This window comes from Barbus barbus (genome assembly GCF_936440315.1).
Source record: "Barbus barbus genome assembly, chromosome: 1".
NCBI classification, from domain to species: Eukaryota; Metazoa; Chordata; class Actinopteri; order Cypriniformes; family Cyprinidae; genus Barbus; species Barbus barbus.
Window position 1 is genome coordinate 23,599,803 of NC_136729.1, and position 16,431 is coordinate 23,616,233.

Sequence of the window (16,431 nt, forward strand, 5' to 3'; positions counted from 1 at the left end):
CTCTGCACAAAGTTCAAATAATTTTCAATGGCTGCTTTGTCGCGTCCAGTGTAGACACGGTTTGAGAGTGTGTAGCTTGGGTATAGAGAATGGGAATCTACGTCATTGTGCATTGCATTCTGGGTATACAATACAAATCACCAGAGGAAAACATTACTATTTTGTTAATATTTTTAAGAGCTTCTTGCACTTTGGCAGTATATGTTTGAGGTATTACTTACAAGTCATATGCTTCATAATGTCTAGAGATGTTCTTCGACAGGAGATACTCTAGTGCACAGCCATCAGCGTGGAAGAATCTAGGAACATAAACAATCTGTCACAGAGCCAACAATATTTATTATACAATGCCAGGTTTATTATATATAAACTATAGCAGAGGTGACATGCAGAAAAGAACAAGAATAATTTACAGAATATACAATATAAAAATAAACAACAATGTACATTTTTACGTTTACTTATTTAGTAATGCTCTTACTTATGTTTGGACATTGAAATAACTAACAAGCAAACAAACACACACACACACACACACACACACACATATACATATATATACACATAAATCTTGCAAAATAAAATTACAGATCCATTGTGATATAGGCGAAATATATTGTGAAAGATGCATATAAAGTTATTTAATAATCTTTCTCAGATCACCTGTGTTTTCTATTTCTCTGTCAGCAGCTCCCTTCATAAATGTTTAAATCAGGAACTTCTGTGTTGTAGAGGGTTTTTTCTGACACTTCTGAAATCACAGAACAAGTGGTATCAATATGTGTTTAAAGATCAAAACCTGTTTTAAGTTTCAGCCCATTTTCACGCTCTGTGTGAGTGATTTATCCAATTAACTGTACAGTGCATACTTTTAGGTTAAATTAATTAGCTTAGCACTACTTCCATTCATCAGTTGACAAATAGCCTGATGCTAACGGACTTTTCCGAAGACACTAATTAAACCATTTCTATGAAGTAAAACATATCATTTACATGAAAGAAAGTGTCAGGAACAATGGCATGTACTATTTGTGTAATTTTAGAGACTAAACTTACCTGAAATTAGTGAAAACAACAGTGAGAGACGGCGTTTAGCTGTTTGACAGTTGAGCTGCCGCCCCGTTTCCATGGTGACTTCCTCTGCTCCAGCTCAGCGCGCGCACATTAAAGCACGTAGAAGTCACGCAGAATGTACGTAAATATAATATAATATAATACATTATATTATATAATAGCTTTAGAAACGGTAAACGTGGTATAGAAATAACACTGAAAAAAAAAACATTGATTAAAAATGCATTAATTCGTAAACATGTATCCCGAGGAACAATTTTTAAGCTTTGTTTAATGTACTTTTAAAATATATTTTCAAAATATATTTCAATATATTTAACACTGCTTCAGATATACGTCAGATCATTCTTCACTTGCTACATGTGCATGGCTATTTTAGGGCTATACAGTTTGAAATAAATGTGCTTCTGCTAAATTTGGACTAAATTAGACAGACCAAACAAACCCCTATTTTAAACGTCGATTTTTGGGCTAAATCCGGACCAAATCCGACGTACAAAACAAAGACCAATTTTCAACGTCGACTTTTGGGCTAAATTTGGACCAAATCTGACGGACCAAACAAAGACCAAATTTCAACGTCGATTTTTGGTCTAAAATAAGGCCATGACGGGCCGACTTGATTTAGCCCCAAAAACGACGTCCAAATGACGTCTGGTGCTGGGTGGGTCAGCTTTAAAATTATGCCAAATACATAACAAAATTCAAACAATAATTACGGTTTTGGCGCTCTTTAATGGATGATCGCTTTAGTTAAAGCGGCAAGTGAACCCATTATATCTTTCTCTTTACAGTATAGCACATAATGAACATGAATTAGCATCAAAAGGTTGGCTATTTTAGAAGAGATAGCCTACTACAGTACAACTTACTGAAATGTCTCGTGTAACAGCTCATTCAGTGTTTCAAACTGCAGAAAACGTGTAGGCTAAATCTTGTAAACATGGCAGCGTAATTATACATTTACAGGAAGCTTTGCAGGCAATATTTGACAAATTTTGTCTTTCAGATTAATTGCGAATGCGATCTGTCTGCGTGGCGCTGCTTGAACAACACACCTCATCTCCTCGCACACTTATGCTCACATCCGCATGTATCATCAGCGTGAAGATCTTATTGTAAGTGAAGCAGATACAAAGTTCGCAATTTGTATTATTGACTTGCTCAAGTTCGCTGACGAAGTTTCAATCAAAGCCACAGCAGAACTGTTTTGTGTCTCCAAACAATCACACAGCAGTGTTTCATTTCCATGTTGATTTAATCCTCGCTGTTGAACGAAGTGAGTCAATAATTCAGTAACCCGTTCATAAAGACACCCTGCGTTCCATTCAGAAGGGCTCATCCCTATGCCCTAATCCCTTCAAAGGGTTTACCCTCCGGAGTGAGAGCTTTGAAGGGTGTAGGGGACCAAACAACTGTTTCTTGAAGTGCCCTTCTGCGCCATTATCATTAAGGAGGCGCCGTCATCGTGCAAAGGATCCTGGGGGCCCGAAGTGTCCATCAGTTGTCCTTCAGTAGGCTACGGCCCGATAGTAGTCACTTGCCTCGATTTTTAATGAATCAGCTGTTTAAATGAATGACTAATGACTCGCTCATTAAAACAGGCATTTACCGCCATCTACTGGTGGTTTGCTTTCATATTTAAAAGTATTGCATTTTCCCCAACATTTTTAACTTGTATGTTCAAAAATGTGACCCTGGTATTACAGAAAGATCCTAACTTTAAAATCTTATCTGTTTGGTAACCATGGTAATTTCAGTTAGGACCACATTTAGGACAAAAGCTATTACAGAACAGCATTTCCTAAGTGCGTTATCTTATTTTAACTACAGATAGGAGAAGGGTATTACAGAAACCTCCTAACTTGACAAAAAACCCTAAAAACTGTCTTAACTTTAGGACAACCCCACAGCTGTCCTAACTTCAAAATTATTTGAAAGCTAACTGGAAAAAAACGCTTACTGTGCTTTCCGACAATGGTATCAAGTTCAAGTTGAGCTTTATTGTCATTCTGCTACATGTGTGGACATATAGTGGAACTAAATATCGTGTCTCACAGGACCACGGTGCTACATACTAGTTAAACATAAGATAAACACACAACAATGCAAGTATAAGAGAAAAAAAGAGCATCTGACTATACATATACTATAACTACTATACCTAGTTGCCTAGACATACACAAACTGAGACTGTACAAGAACTTTACATGAAATTGTGCAAATAAAAATTGTATATATTTTGCACATTAAATTGTTGTGCAGATTAAAGAGAGATTTTGTGAGAAGCAGCGCATAGTGCAAAAAGATTTGTAGTGCAATGCTCAAGTAAACATTTTTTATTGAGTCTTTGTGTCTAGTGTGCATATAGTGGGATGAGTGCGTTACTACAGGTGGTTTGTATAGCCCACTCACCTGTATGTAGCACACTCAGAATTGCACTTAGGAAAAGTTGTCAACTGTATTAATGAGTTGGGTGGGTGGGGGGTTAGAGGGGGACAGGGAGATTGGAGTTAAGAGCTCTCACAGCCTGGGGAAAAAAGCTGTTGAGCAATCTGACAGAGCGAGCTTTGATACTCTGATACTTTCTGATACGCTTTGATACTCTGACCTGATGGTATGAGCTGAAAGAGGTTGTGGGAGGGGTGGGTGGGGTCTTTCACGATGCTGGAGGCCTTGCTGGAGCATTGTGCAAGGAAAATGTCCAGGATGGAGGGGAGAGGGGCACCAATATTACATTTATTAATAGTTGAAAATGAAGAACGAAGATGTTTAATGGTAGAAAGACTCTTGGAGGACCCTGAAGATGTGTTATATTTTGGTAATTACAGACTGACACACAACATATTACAGTTAGCACAGAAACTGCAACCAGCATTATAGAGACCAACAAAAGTGTCACAGAGCATTACTGGTTGTATTGCAAGTGAATAATGCCTTACGTTTTTTTGCAAAAGGCAATTTTGAAAGTGAAGTAGCTTTTGTTTACCTCATCAGCAGCTTGCTCAGTGTTGGTTGCTTGGTAACAGACCTGAGAGTGGATTGTTGAGCTTGATTATGCCATTTAAGATTTCCTAACTAGAGATAAGATACTATTTTGTAAGATAGGATAAGAATCCCAAATCAAGTTAAGATTTGCTTCTGTTAAGAATTTGCGAAAAATCCTAATTTAACACATCATATCTTAAGTTAAGACCTAAGATAAGAAACTTTCTGTAATACGCCCCCTGGAGCACAAAACCTTAAGTCTTAAGTCGCTGGGGTATATTTGTAGCAATAGCCAAAAATATATTGTATGGGTCAAAATTATCAATTTTTCTTTTATGCCAAAATCATTAGGATATTAAGTAAAGATCATGTTCCATGAATATATTTTGTCAATTTCCTACTTATTTTATTTCCTAAATATATTTAACTTAATTTTTGATTAGTAATATGCTAAGCTAAGAACTTCATTTGGACAAATTTTCAATATTTAGATTTTTTTTGCACCCTCAGATTCCAGATTTTCAAATAGTTTTATCTCGGCCAAATATTGTCCTATCCTAACAAACCATACATCAATGAAAGACTATTTATTCAGCTTTCATATGATGCATAGATCTCAATTTCGAAAAATTGAGATTTATGACTAGTTTTGTGGTCCAGGGTCACAAATATTCAAAACATTAATCTTAAGGATTCCCCTACAAGGTTTAAATTCCGAACTATGTCACCTTTTTGATCTCTTGTGAGTTTGCAGGTACTGGAAGGTCTTTCTCAGAGCAGAGTACAGGTCCTCTGCACATGAATCCAGTCGTACAGGGCCTCGTAGGGAAATACCAATGGATATGGCAAGTATGTACTTAAGTTGGAACTTGTATCAAAAGCACAAATAATGAATTGAACAGGACAGCATTAGCAGATTTAACTTATACATCTGTTTAAGGATAACAATAACATAATTCTCCTATTGGCTCTTTGCCAGCAGTATAAACTGACATGAAGAATTTAACGTGTTTCTTTTTGATTTCAGATTTTCAGAAAAAAGTCTTGTCTAAATTGGTGGACATCCACATGGAGGTCAGAAAGCTGGGAAGAAGCGAGCCTCACCTTTCATCTGCACATATAGAGCAGCTGAAGACAATGGAGGACTTTGAGAGAGAGGAGGAACACCTCAAGGACATGCAAGCCTTTGAGTCCCTGGTATGATTTGCAAGACACACTCTGGAAGTGATGTAATTTTATGCTCTGTTTTATTGATCAATTTTCTTCTGTCGTATATCAGTGAAGGTGTTACAGTCTAAAGTTTTCTAACATGACAGGAATATACCCCCTCTCTTTAAAGGTGTTGCAACTTGCAAGAATTGGAGGGAAAGATGTAAGGGATTGTGTCCACAGGTTGCCAGTTGACAGAGGATGTGACATATCTATGCTTATACTATACTCTCATGTTGTCCCAAATCTGTATCGATTTCTTGTGCTGAACAAGTTTTTTTTTTGAAGAATGTGGGTAACCAAACAGTTGCTGGTCCGCATTGACTTTGACAGCAGGAAAAAAATACTAAGGAAGTCATAAATACTGAGGACCAGCAACCGTTTGGTTACCCACATTCTTCAAAATAGCTTTCATGTTCAACAGAAGAAATAAACTCATTTAGGTTTAAAACAGTTTGAGAGAGGGAAAATGATGAGAGAATTATCATTTTTGGGTGAACTATCCCTTTAATGTTAATAAAACAACGAAACACAAAATATCTTGACTGAAGAACTTTAATACAGTCGCTTTAATAAGAATCAAGTGTTACACAGTGAAGTGTATATAATGCATTATTTATATTTGTTCATTCAATTTCTTGAATGCTGCTGCTAAATACAACTACTGTACCTGAAAACAAAGCACTGCTTGTTTTATTTGTATATTATGTGTACTTTTAATGTGTATATTTGTTCTTATTTTTTAATAACAAAGACAAAATAATGACAACGTTTTTCTTATCTTTGCCCACTTTAGCTTAAATCTCTGCCATTGTTTTTTATTTTATATTTTGTTACCTTGTTAGGCTTTGTTTTTAAAAAAGGGAAATTAGTTTGGCTGGACTGCTCAGACAACTTGCAATTAGTAAAACCAACATGAGAGAGAGAACTCTGATTGGATGCTTATAGTTTAGCGAATGAGTCGGTGCCTGAGAATTAAAGCGAAAGTGATGAAAATGGGCAAGGAAATGAAGGCGGCACAGACAGAGGACTGTTCTAATATTACGTGAATGCTGCATTCCAACATGCAAATATTTTCATAACAGCTGGAGCCGCTTAAAATGAAGAAAGTTATCAACATAACTGATATTTAAAATGGTAAGCAAGCGTTGCTTTGCTTACGTTTCGTATATCTGCATATATCTTGTGTATTCTTGTTTTGGTTTCTCCTTTTAAATGATGAATATATACTCTTGATAACCGCTGTTGTCCAGACGCTGCCGAAGTCGGCTTGGTGTGTCTCGGCCTTAAAGCAAGTGATGTCACTCGAGCAGGGGCTTGTCTACGTGGTGGCCAGGGGTGGCACCGGCCCCCCCTGAAATTTGGCTGGCCACCCCAGGTGCCCCCCCTACCAGATGTCTTGCGATAGGCTTGTTTTAAGTTAATTTCTAACTGCATCTGGCGTATCTTGGCATGTGTAGGCAGCTGCCTAGGGACGCTTTCTTCTCTTCTTTATTCATTTTAGGCATTTTAGTGTGATCTAAATGATAGATGTCATAATGTTACGCGATCATGTAATGCGCGAGCACGAATCTCTCCACTCGCAAGCGGATTTCCTTCACTCGCACAAAACTGGACGTGTGCTTTTAAATCTACATTGTTCTTTTATGAATTGGCTCGGGTCTCACTCAGATATTGTGTGTTACACAATCATGGGGAAGACTGCTGACTTGACAGTTGTCCAAAAGACGACCATTGACACCTTGCACAAGGAGGGCAAGACACAAAAGGTCATTGCTAAAGAGGCTGGCTGTTCACAGAGCTCTGTGTTCAAGCACATTATTAGAGAGGCGAAGGGAAGGACAAGATGTGGTAGAAAAAAGTGTACAAGCAATAGGGATAACCGCACCCTGGAGAGGATTGTGAAACAAAACCCATTCAAAAATGTGGGGGAGATTCACAAAGAGTGGACTGCAGCTGGAGTCAGTGCTTCAAGAACCACCACGCACAGACGTATGCAAGACATGGGTTTCAGCTGTCGCATTCCTTGTGTCAAGCCACTCTTGAACAAGAGACAGCGTCAGAAGCGTCTTGACTGGACTGCTGCTGAGTGGTCCAAAGTTATGTTCTTTGATGAAAGTAAATTTTGCATTTCCTTTGGAAATCAAGGTCCCAGAGTCTGGAGGAAGAGAGGAGAGGCACATAATCCACGTTGCTTGAGGTCCAGTGTAAAGTTTCCACAGTCATTGATGGTTTGGGGTGCCATGTCATCTGCTGGTGTTGGTCCATTGTGTTTTCTGAGGTCCAAGGTCAACGCAGCCGTGTACCAGGAAGTTTTAGAGCACTTCATGCTTCCTGCTGCTGACCAACTTTATGGAGATGCAGATTTCATTTTCCAACAGGACTTGGCACCTGCACACACTGCCAAAGCTACCAGTACCTGGTTTAAGGACCATGGTATCCCTGTTCTTGATTGGCCAGCAAACTCGCCTGACCTTTACCCCATAGAAAACCTATGGGGTATTGTGAAGAGGAAGATGCAATACGCCAGACCCAACAATTCAGAAGAGCTGAAGGCCACTATCAGAGCAACATGGGCTCTCTGAGCAGTGAACCCCTGAGCAGTGCCACAGACTGATCGACTCCATGCCACGCCGCATTGCTGCATTAATCCAGGCCAAAGGAGCCCCAACTAAATATTGAGTGCTGTACATGCTCATACTTTTCATGTTCATACTTTTCAGTTGGCCAACATTTCTAAAAATATTTTTTTTTGCATTGGTCTGAATTGATATTCTAATTTTCTGAGATACTGAATTTGGGACTTTCATTAGTTGTCAGTTATAATCATCAAAATTAAAGGAAATAAACATTTGAAATATATCAGTCTGTGTGTAATGAATGAATCTAATATACAAGTTTCACGTTTTGAATGGTATTACTGAAATCAACTTTTTCATGATATTCTAATTTTATGACCAGCACCTGTAGTTATAGAAGCATATCAACCAGGTTCCAGAAGTAATCACTAAGGCTGCTTCTGAAATAAGTGGGGTGCTCTCTTAATGCACATTTTCACATATTTTGTCCCTTCTATTGCTATCAATATGCTGCTACTTTGAGAGCGAATCCCGCATAAATATTCAGATGTCATTCCCAAAACTTTGCAACGTGTGTGTGAGCCAAAAAACAAAGTTCTACATTTTAAATGGATTGCTTAGAAAGCTCGCAAAGTGCTCATAACCAATAAAGCTGTCACTCTTTGTTCATCGCGATCTCACAAAGTTCTGTGAGGACCAATGAATCTCACACTGTGCAATTAATAGCCTATATAATATAGGCCTATTAACTTTGTGTATCCAAGATTACTTTCACTGTTTGTGACATTTATTTTGTGGACTGTGATGCTCAAGTGTGTGTGTGTGTGTGTGTGTGTGTTTAAAGCCTTTTAAAAACTACACAAGATATACAATATTTGTGCCTTTAACATCCCTGTAAAAGCCAAACATTTTGATTTGGATAGTTTGAGGTTCATTGAGTGATTTTATTTATTCATGTTATAATCTTTCTCTGGTTAGACAAGGAAATAATATGAATTTGTGTGACCAGTGATTGAATTAGGTTACATAGATTATATAGAAGTTTGTGTGAATTTCCCATAAAATAAATACATAATCATGTATATTGTTGAAAATTTCATTAAGACTTTTCATGTCATATAAAGTTGCTGTTGCTATTTTTTAGAAAGGGTGGTATTGATCTTTGTATTGAGATCATACTGTATTACGGTTATTGTATCATAGTTTTATTGATGTACATGGATTTAGTGCTTTGTTCTTACTTATGCATGAACTACTGATAGTAAAGACAAGACAAGGACACACTAATGTTGAATACATTCACCAGTTTTATTTCTGCAAAAGGATTACCAAAAGCCAAGAACGAGAAAGAGAAAAGCTTTTATATATTGGTTAAAAGAAACAACAATAATTCTCTCACAGAAGCCATCAATCTTTTTTTTTTTTTTTTTTTTAAAGCAACATCTCATTTTAAAGAGCTTTTTGAGTTCACACTATTTGCAACTTTTGTTGATTTGTCACAAACTTCTAATACTAGAACATAGTATTATCTTTACAGTTTATGTAGGCTACCGAGAGATTTCTGATTTCAAGAATGTCTGAATGAAAAAGATAGAATAAGTCAAATCATTTAACACTGTGATGTGCAGAAAAGGAAAGCTTAAAAAAAGAATGATTGAAAAGAAGATGAAAACTGTCATCAAACACATCCTTCATATAGTCTGGTAGCACTTCAACCTGAGGAAAAAAAAAACAATGAACATGAAAAGAAAGACAAGACTTTAAAATAAGAGTTACAATTAAAAACAAATCCCACTGTAGAGACCACCAGCCTTTTTTACTTGTTTAGCCTGCAGGATTAAAATAAAGACCATTCAGACCAGGTAAGTACTGCTAGTGAACAGCATTGGTATATGGCGGCCCATCTGCTAACCAGCATAAAACACCCTAGAACTGTGTAAATTCATGGTGGTCTGAGGTGGTGATCTCAGCAGAGAATCACAAATGCAAGTGACAGTAAAGACTTAACGTACTGCAGTAGAGTCTGTTAATCCGCAGGATGTCATTGCAGCTCATACTTTGAGCTTCACCAATCACAACATTACTATCAGGAATGGGAATCATGGTTGGTTTGTTGTTCCTGGAGAAAGCATACCTAAAACAACACACATAAAGAAGAAACTGAAAACTCTGATGAAAAAAAAAAAGTTTTTTACAGAACTACAAGAACACTTACCTTGAATAGTGCATCACAGAGTTGTAGTCATAGGGGGTTTCCAGATTATTGGTTTCTCTTTTCATGAAATTGTGCTGCATTTCTGTTAAAGTGAATATTAAAGATTATAAATGTAAATGTGGTAATTAAACTGTGAAATTTAATCTAGACTACAATTAATGTGATTAAATGTAACATGCCATGTTTTATCCATTTTGTTTTATTTAAAACATAAAATTTATATTTTGTGCTGTTGTTTCGATTTCTCAGAAGAGATTTAAAGAAAAATACCAGGTTTGATGTTCTCATAAAGGATTCTGATGTGTTTGTCACGGTCACTGCGGTTCTGTTCATGATGGAACCCAAGAGCATGAAGGAGCTCGTGCTGAACAATACGGTGATAGACACACCCAGGACGCTGAAGAGAAACAACTTGACCTCCACCTTGGCGCCCCAAATATGAATAGCAACTGGGGACCACACATAACACATCAGCAATCAGTTTGTACATTTATGTTTTAAATGGGTGTGTCTTACTATATACACAGAAATTGGACAGAAAAGAGTCCTAAATCAGAATATTTACCCAGAATCAGACATTATGCGGAGATAGTGCCTCTGCCCTTCATGTGGTATGAATCGAATGCAGGAAACACCCGCAAAGGACCGTAAGCCTATTTTAATCACTTCTGTTTCCTTTGGAGCTGTGGCAGAAGTAAACTATTAAAAAGATAATTTGACACTGATGAGATAAAACTAAAAGTTGTCACTTACAGTACTGGTTGGAGATCACGTAGGGAACATAGACTAATCCATTTTTGCTTCTCTCCCATTTGCATCCACGAGCTGTGCACGGATCTGCATTCTTGAACCCTGCTGATACGGCGATGTCTCCAAACGTGATCAAGGGCCCATCCACTTGCTGTCCTGTGTGGTACAGTATAATGCACAAAATCATTCAGTCTATTGACACTGATAATATAATTGAATGAATAGGATGAAGAGGAATTTGCCATCAACTGCTACACAAAAAATCTTGCATACTCTTACCTGCATGTTTGTTGGTCTCGATTATAGTTGACGCTGGCATGTCATCTTCCTTAGTGATGTTACCTGAGACATGAATCAATAAATAAATAATACACTATAAAAATTAAGTTAGCTTTTGTTTTGCTTTCTGTGCATCTTACCAGTCTTCCCGGAGATCTTTTCGAATAAATCCTGTTTATGAATTTTAAACACATGTTCATTAGAAATTCTTGGCAAAAAAAAAAAGAAGAAAAATGACTCTTAATGGGAAACTGCTGAAGCTATAACTAATCATATTGTCTGTTCTAACCTCAGTAGGACGACTCTGAGAGGGAACAGAGTTCAGCAGAAGAGAGACGACCACCACCAGCAGGTACATGATGAGAGCTTTCTGAGAAACTGGTCTGGATCAAACAGAGCTGGGAGTTATATACTCTTCTGAGAGTCTTAACTTCCTTTTCTGTGCCTGTTAGATTATCAGTTATTATTATTTTATCACAAACCTCAGTGTGTTCTGTTGCAGGGCAGGCCTGGAAGAATAAATGAGCAGACACAGAGAGTCTGTGCACAACCAAAGTATTCTCAACTTTATTAAGGAAGACTGTTCATATTTATACAAACAAAATCAGCCCAGATGTCTCAGACATCCAATCAAAGTATTCAGAAGTTACACATTACCCTATATGGATAGAAATAAATATAGTTGTTGGTTATAAGATGCAAGTAAGATGTACATGTGAGTATGAGTGTGTTGAGAATTCTAGACTGCGGTCAAGCAAGATAATAAAAACAATAAATTGTTTTTAAAACAATAAATTGTTTATTTATTATTTGTTTAATAATAAATAAACAAAAAATTAATAAAAACTGCACATATTATTGTGGTTACAGTAGTTTCAGGAACAGCAGAAATAGAATGCAATTTTAGAGTGGTTCTCTTTTTAGTTTCCCAGAATTGTGAGAAAATATAAAAAGATGTCATATTTCAAAGAATGTATATGGTGTGAATCAGTGGGGTGCGGTGGTGTTTTAAAATGAGGCTGTTGTAAATATGTAAATTCATGTCTCTGTTACACTTGTAAATAGAGAACAAATGCAATTCTAGTTTGTAATTAATTAACATTCTTTTTTGTAATAATTTAAATTCTAACTATACATTTTCTAGTGTTTTTATGCTTTTTTGCATTTATTCCAAAATATTAACTAAAGGCAGTAACAATTTGAACAATAGTTTGGAAACACTTTACAATAAGGTTTCATTAATTAACATTAGTTAACTACTTTAGTTAAATTTAACTAAGAATGAACAACACTTCTACAACATTTATTAATGTTAGTTATATGCTATTTACACAAAGTGAAAATAACTATTCTATTAACACTGTTAAAATAACAGGATTTTCTGCTATTTATACTACTTATTGCAAAACGTGGTTCTCTGAGATAACGGGAACGAGCATTGTGTAAATCATGCTTGGGGAATGATGTCTAAAAGCGCCATGCTAGGGAGAGGCCCTTAGGAGTGTGAACAGATCTCAGGTTGAGGGTGAGGTGGGTTCAGTCTCTTGGCTTCTTAATGACTAAGCTGCAAAAGCTCCCATCGAGGGGCGAGAGATGTAGGCTCCACAACTCGGGTTGTCTTCTGAGGTGAAGAGGTCTACCTCTGCCTTCCCAAAGATCTCCCAAATCATCTGAACCATGTGGAGACACACTGCCCCATGACCACATGTGCACTCCTTGGTTCAATTTGCCAAGCATATGCACTGCCTTTTAGGACTGCTCCCTTCAGTGTGCCACATTCTGTAGAGGGACCATGGTCTGAGACCACCCTGGTGAATTATAAAGGCTACCATAGTCATGTTGTCCAAACAGAGGAGGATATGGTGCCCTTTTAAGGCTGGAAGGAAGGTTTTGAGGGCCAGAAAAAACACCATCCTTTCCAGCCATCCTTTGATATGCAGGCGCTGCTCCAGGCTGGACCAGGACACCAGTCTGTCATCGCATAGTGCCCCCAACACGAGTTGTAGGCATCTGTCGTGACTACATTTCTTCTGGAGGTTATTCCCAGTTGGACGACCGCCTGGTACAGTCATGGGGCCTTCCAAGGGCCATGGCTTCAACAACAGTAGTGGGTCACCGTCACTTATACCAGTGGTTCTCAAACTTTTTTAGTCAGGCCCCCCTTTAAACCTATAAAAAAATCTGCCCCCCCCCTTCCCGAATCCCCATCCAACCTCAGACTACCAAATAATTTCAATAAACTTTATGAAAAATTAATGCTTTTTTAATTTAAAAAGTCTACAGCGGAAAAACAAACAAACAAACACCTGCAACACTTGAAACACTGAAAAATATTATTATTATTCTCTCTGTAATTGTTTTATTAATTTGTACTTAATCAAGCGTTTTTTTTTTGTGTGGGTTTCATGTTGTCCGCTAAGGCATAGGACACACACAGGCCTTTCCTCTCACCAACGAAATTACAGTTTTTCTCGATTGCTAAAACACTAAAAAAAAAAAAAAAAACTTTCCCTCTATCTTTCTCTCCACCTACTAGTTTGTACTTATATGAACAATGACTGAGACTTGGTGTTACGAGCACTTCCTCTGTCTGACTGCCTCTTCAAGATGAATCGCTTTTTGTATTCCCCAATTGTAAGTCGCTTTGGATAAAAGCGTCTGCCAAATGACTAAATGTAAATGTAAATGTAAATGTATAACCAGGCTTTTGAACTAAAATTTCAAAACCATAACGTCATTTTTCAAAAAGCACACACGTTTTGCTGAACTATAAACACTATTCCCTGCTTTAACACATGAGTCAGATTTGGTGAACTGTTACTGCAAAACTCTACACACAAATCCCTATTTCAGTGCTTACACCATGTGGTCATTTAGACAGCACTAGCATTCAATATTGTTCACTCAAGTCAGTTTTAGTTCAATTAGCACACAATTACCCAAGTGGAAACACTAGGAGTCAAAATTTATCACACACCAATCAGAACCTTCGATGGATAAAAGGCTAAAGTCAGCTTACAGATGTTCTCAGTGGCTTTGGTGCATTTGTCAGATCAGAAATTAAATTCTCAAAACTACTTGTTCAACCTCCACATCATCTAGTCACTTGTGCACATCATAAAAAGTTTCTCATTCTTTTGAACAAGTTGCGATTGCTTTGGTATATTCATGCAACTGATTATGTACATTTGTCTGTGGTTTCCTACATTATCAGTTACTATTGTCATGTTGCTCAAAATGTATAGTTCTCTGTGGAATAGTCTTTCCCCTCAAAACATCAAGTCATTAGTTCATCGTGTAAGTCATTAGATGCTAAATGGTTGATCTAGTTGTCATAAACTTTCTAGCATATTTTCTGCATATTTCTATTAGATTTTTATAAATTTGCCATGAATTGTCATTTTTACCTTGTTTTTACCTTTCTAATTTTTATTTTCGCCTTTGTGCACATATTTATTTTTCTTTTCTATTTCACAATGATGACGTTGTAATGTGTGTTTATATATATATATATATATATATATATAATTATTATTTTTTTTGGTCAGATCACTAGTAAAAGTGTAACTGAATCATATCCAGTCTTTTTCAATCAATATCATTCATGTGTACATTTGTACTTTTGAAAGGATATGTGGCATATATGAGAAGTGCAGCCTTCTGCATTTCAGTACAGTAACTGTCATCCAAACTGATGCCATAGTTTACATCAGATAATACTAACAGAGAGCACTGTTATATTGACAGCATTACCAAGTATCTTGTTTGTGAACAATGACACAAGGACATCAGGCATGCGAGAGGATTTTACCCCTGCTGCCTGGCCAGGGCCAGTATAGCCTGTGATGTTGAAGAGGTTCTTTAGCCTGTCCCAGACCAAAGACGGGATACTGGGGCAGAATAATTATTTTTGTTGTTGTTTGCTGTTTTGTACTGTACTCTACAGTACATTAAATTGAGGAATAAAACATTTGGGGAGTACCACACTTATTACTGGTTTTTATAGTATTGTTTTGAATTGATCTCATCAGTGTGTAAAACTGTGTTGTAGTGTGTGTGTTTTTTACTGTTTGTCTGTCATTTCTGAGAGCAAAGTTTGTTTTTTCAGCAAGATTGAGTTGTTTTGAGTGGAGAGCTTCATTTTGACCTGAATATAGGAAGTTTGGGGAATTGAGTTAGAAGTTATGGATTAGTGTTTAGAGTCTCGCAAAAAAGAAGAATAATTTCAAGAAATGTGTTTAAGCAATCGAGAAAAACTGTAACACCGTATCTACACCAAGTACTGTATTTGCAAGCAGCAAATACAGTAGAACCCATTAATCAGGGACACTGGATGCAGCACGATACGACAAATTCCCAATAGTAAACCGATGCCTTGTTCTATTTATGACGTACTGACACAAAATAATGAATGAATTTCATCGGTCACTTTGTCGCGTCCAGTGTACACTGAGACGCAACGACTGTAGCGTCCGGTGTAGACACGGTGAGTGAAGCCGAGAGCAATATATGTCTCGTCGTATTTTCTGCATTTAGCTTTTGAATGATCAGCACCTGCCTGCGCCTGTGCAACTTCATCTATGGCTTTTCTTTTCCCTTTCACAAACCGATCCATCTCTCATTCTAAGTTACGTCCTTTGGCTGTTTACTGTTTTATTTATTTTCTTTTTCTGCTGATGGCCCGCGCCACCCCTGGTGGGCGCACCCCACGCTTTGAGAACCACTGACTTATACCAAGCACGAGATGGGACACAGGCTTTTAGCCAGTATTGAAGGGGCCGTTTATGGAGCAGGCCCACTGATACCACAGAAGATGCGGCTGAAAAGCCTCTACTTTGAACGCTGAATTCTCAGTGAGTATTGTGGCATGTGCAGGCCTGAATCTGTGCCGAGTCAAGAACTTCCCAGTATACAGCCCTTCCATTCGGACTGTCTCTGGCTCCACACACTTTTACGAAGTATATGATCATGGCTCTCTTGTCACTGAGACAGAATTATCTCAACGACTGGCTAGTATAAGCCCGGTCGGAAGAGCACTAGCTCTGCTCCTCAGTCACCTGGAGCGCCTTGGGCTCAGAATCAATTCAACCAAAAGTTCTCCCAGCCAGTGAGTCTCTTTTCTTGGGTAAGCCATCCTCTGGAACATGAATCTCAACAACAGTCTGTGATAAGGGGCTATCTGGATATCAAAGTAAGCATCTTTCAGATCCACTGATTAGAATTAGTCTTCTGGGCAAATCTGCGTGAGGATTTGCTTCAAAGTCAACATCTTCATCAAGGTGTGGTTCAGGTGTCTGAGATCAAGGATGGGCCTGAGTCCACCATCATCATTTGAAA

General features: G+C 37.6%; 1 protein-coding gene across 1 annotated transcript; it reads right to left on the bottom strand.

The window, feature by feature from the left end:
• Positions 1 to 9,136: 9,136 nt before the first annotated feature.
• LOC306874355 (hatching enzyme 1.2-like) lies at positions 9,137 to 11,651 on the bottom strand. The gene is made up of 10 exons (XM_079424325.1): positions 11,577 to 11,651; positions 11,384 to 11,477; positions 11,235 to 11,265; positions 11,095 to 11,157; positions 10,819 to 10,971; positions 10,631 to 10,748; positions 10,336 to 10,514; positions 10,066 to 10,147; positions 9,863 to 9,984; positions 9,137 to 9,566 (listed from the first exon to the last, which is right to left on the bottom strand). The coding sequence occupies exons 2-10, from the start codon at positions 11,450 to 11,452 to the stop codon at positions 9,562 to 9,564; spliced, it is 822 nt and encodes a 273-aa protein (XP_079280451.1). The 5' UTR covers positions 11,453 to 11,477; positions 11,577 to 11,651; the 3' UTR covers positions 9,137 to 9,561.
• Positions 11,652 to 16,431: the final 4,780 nt, after the last annotated feature.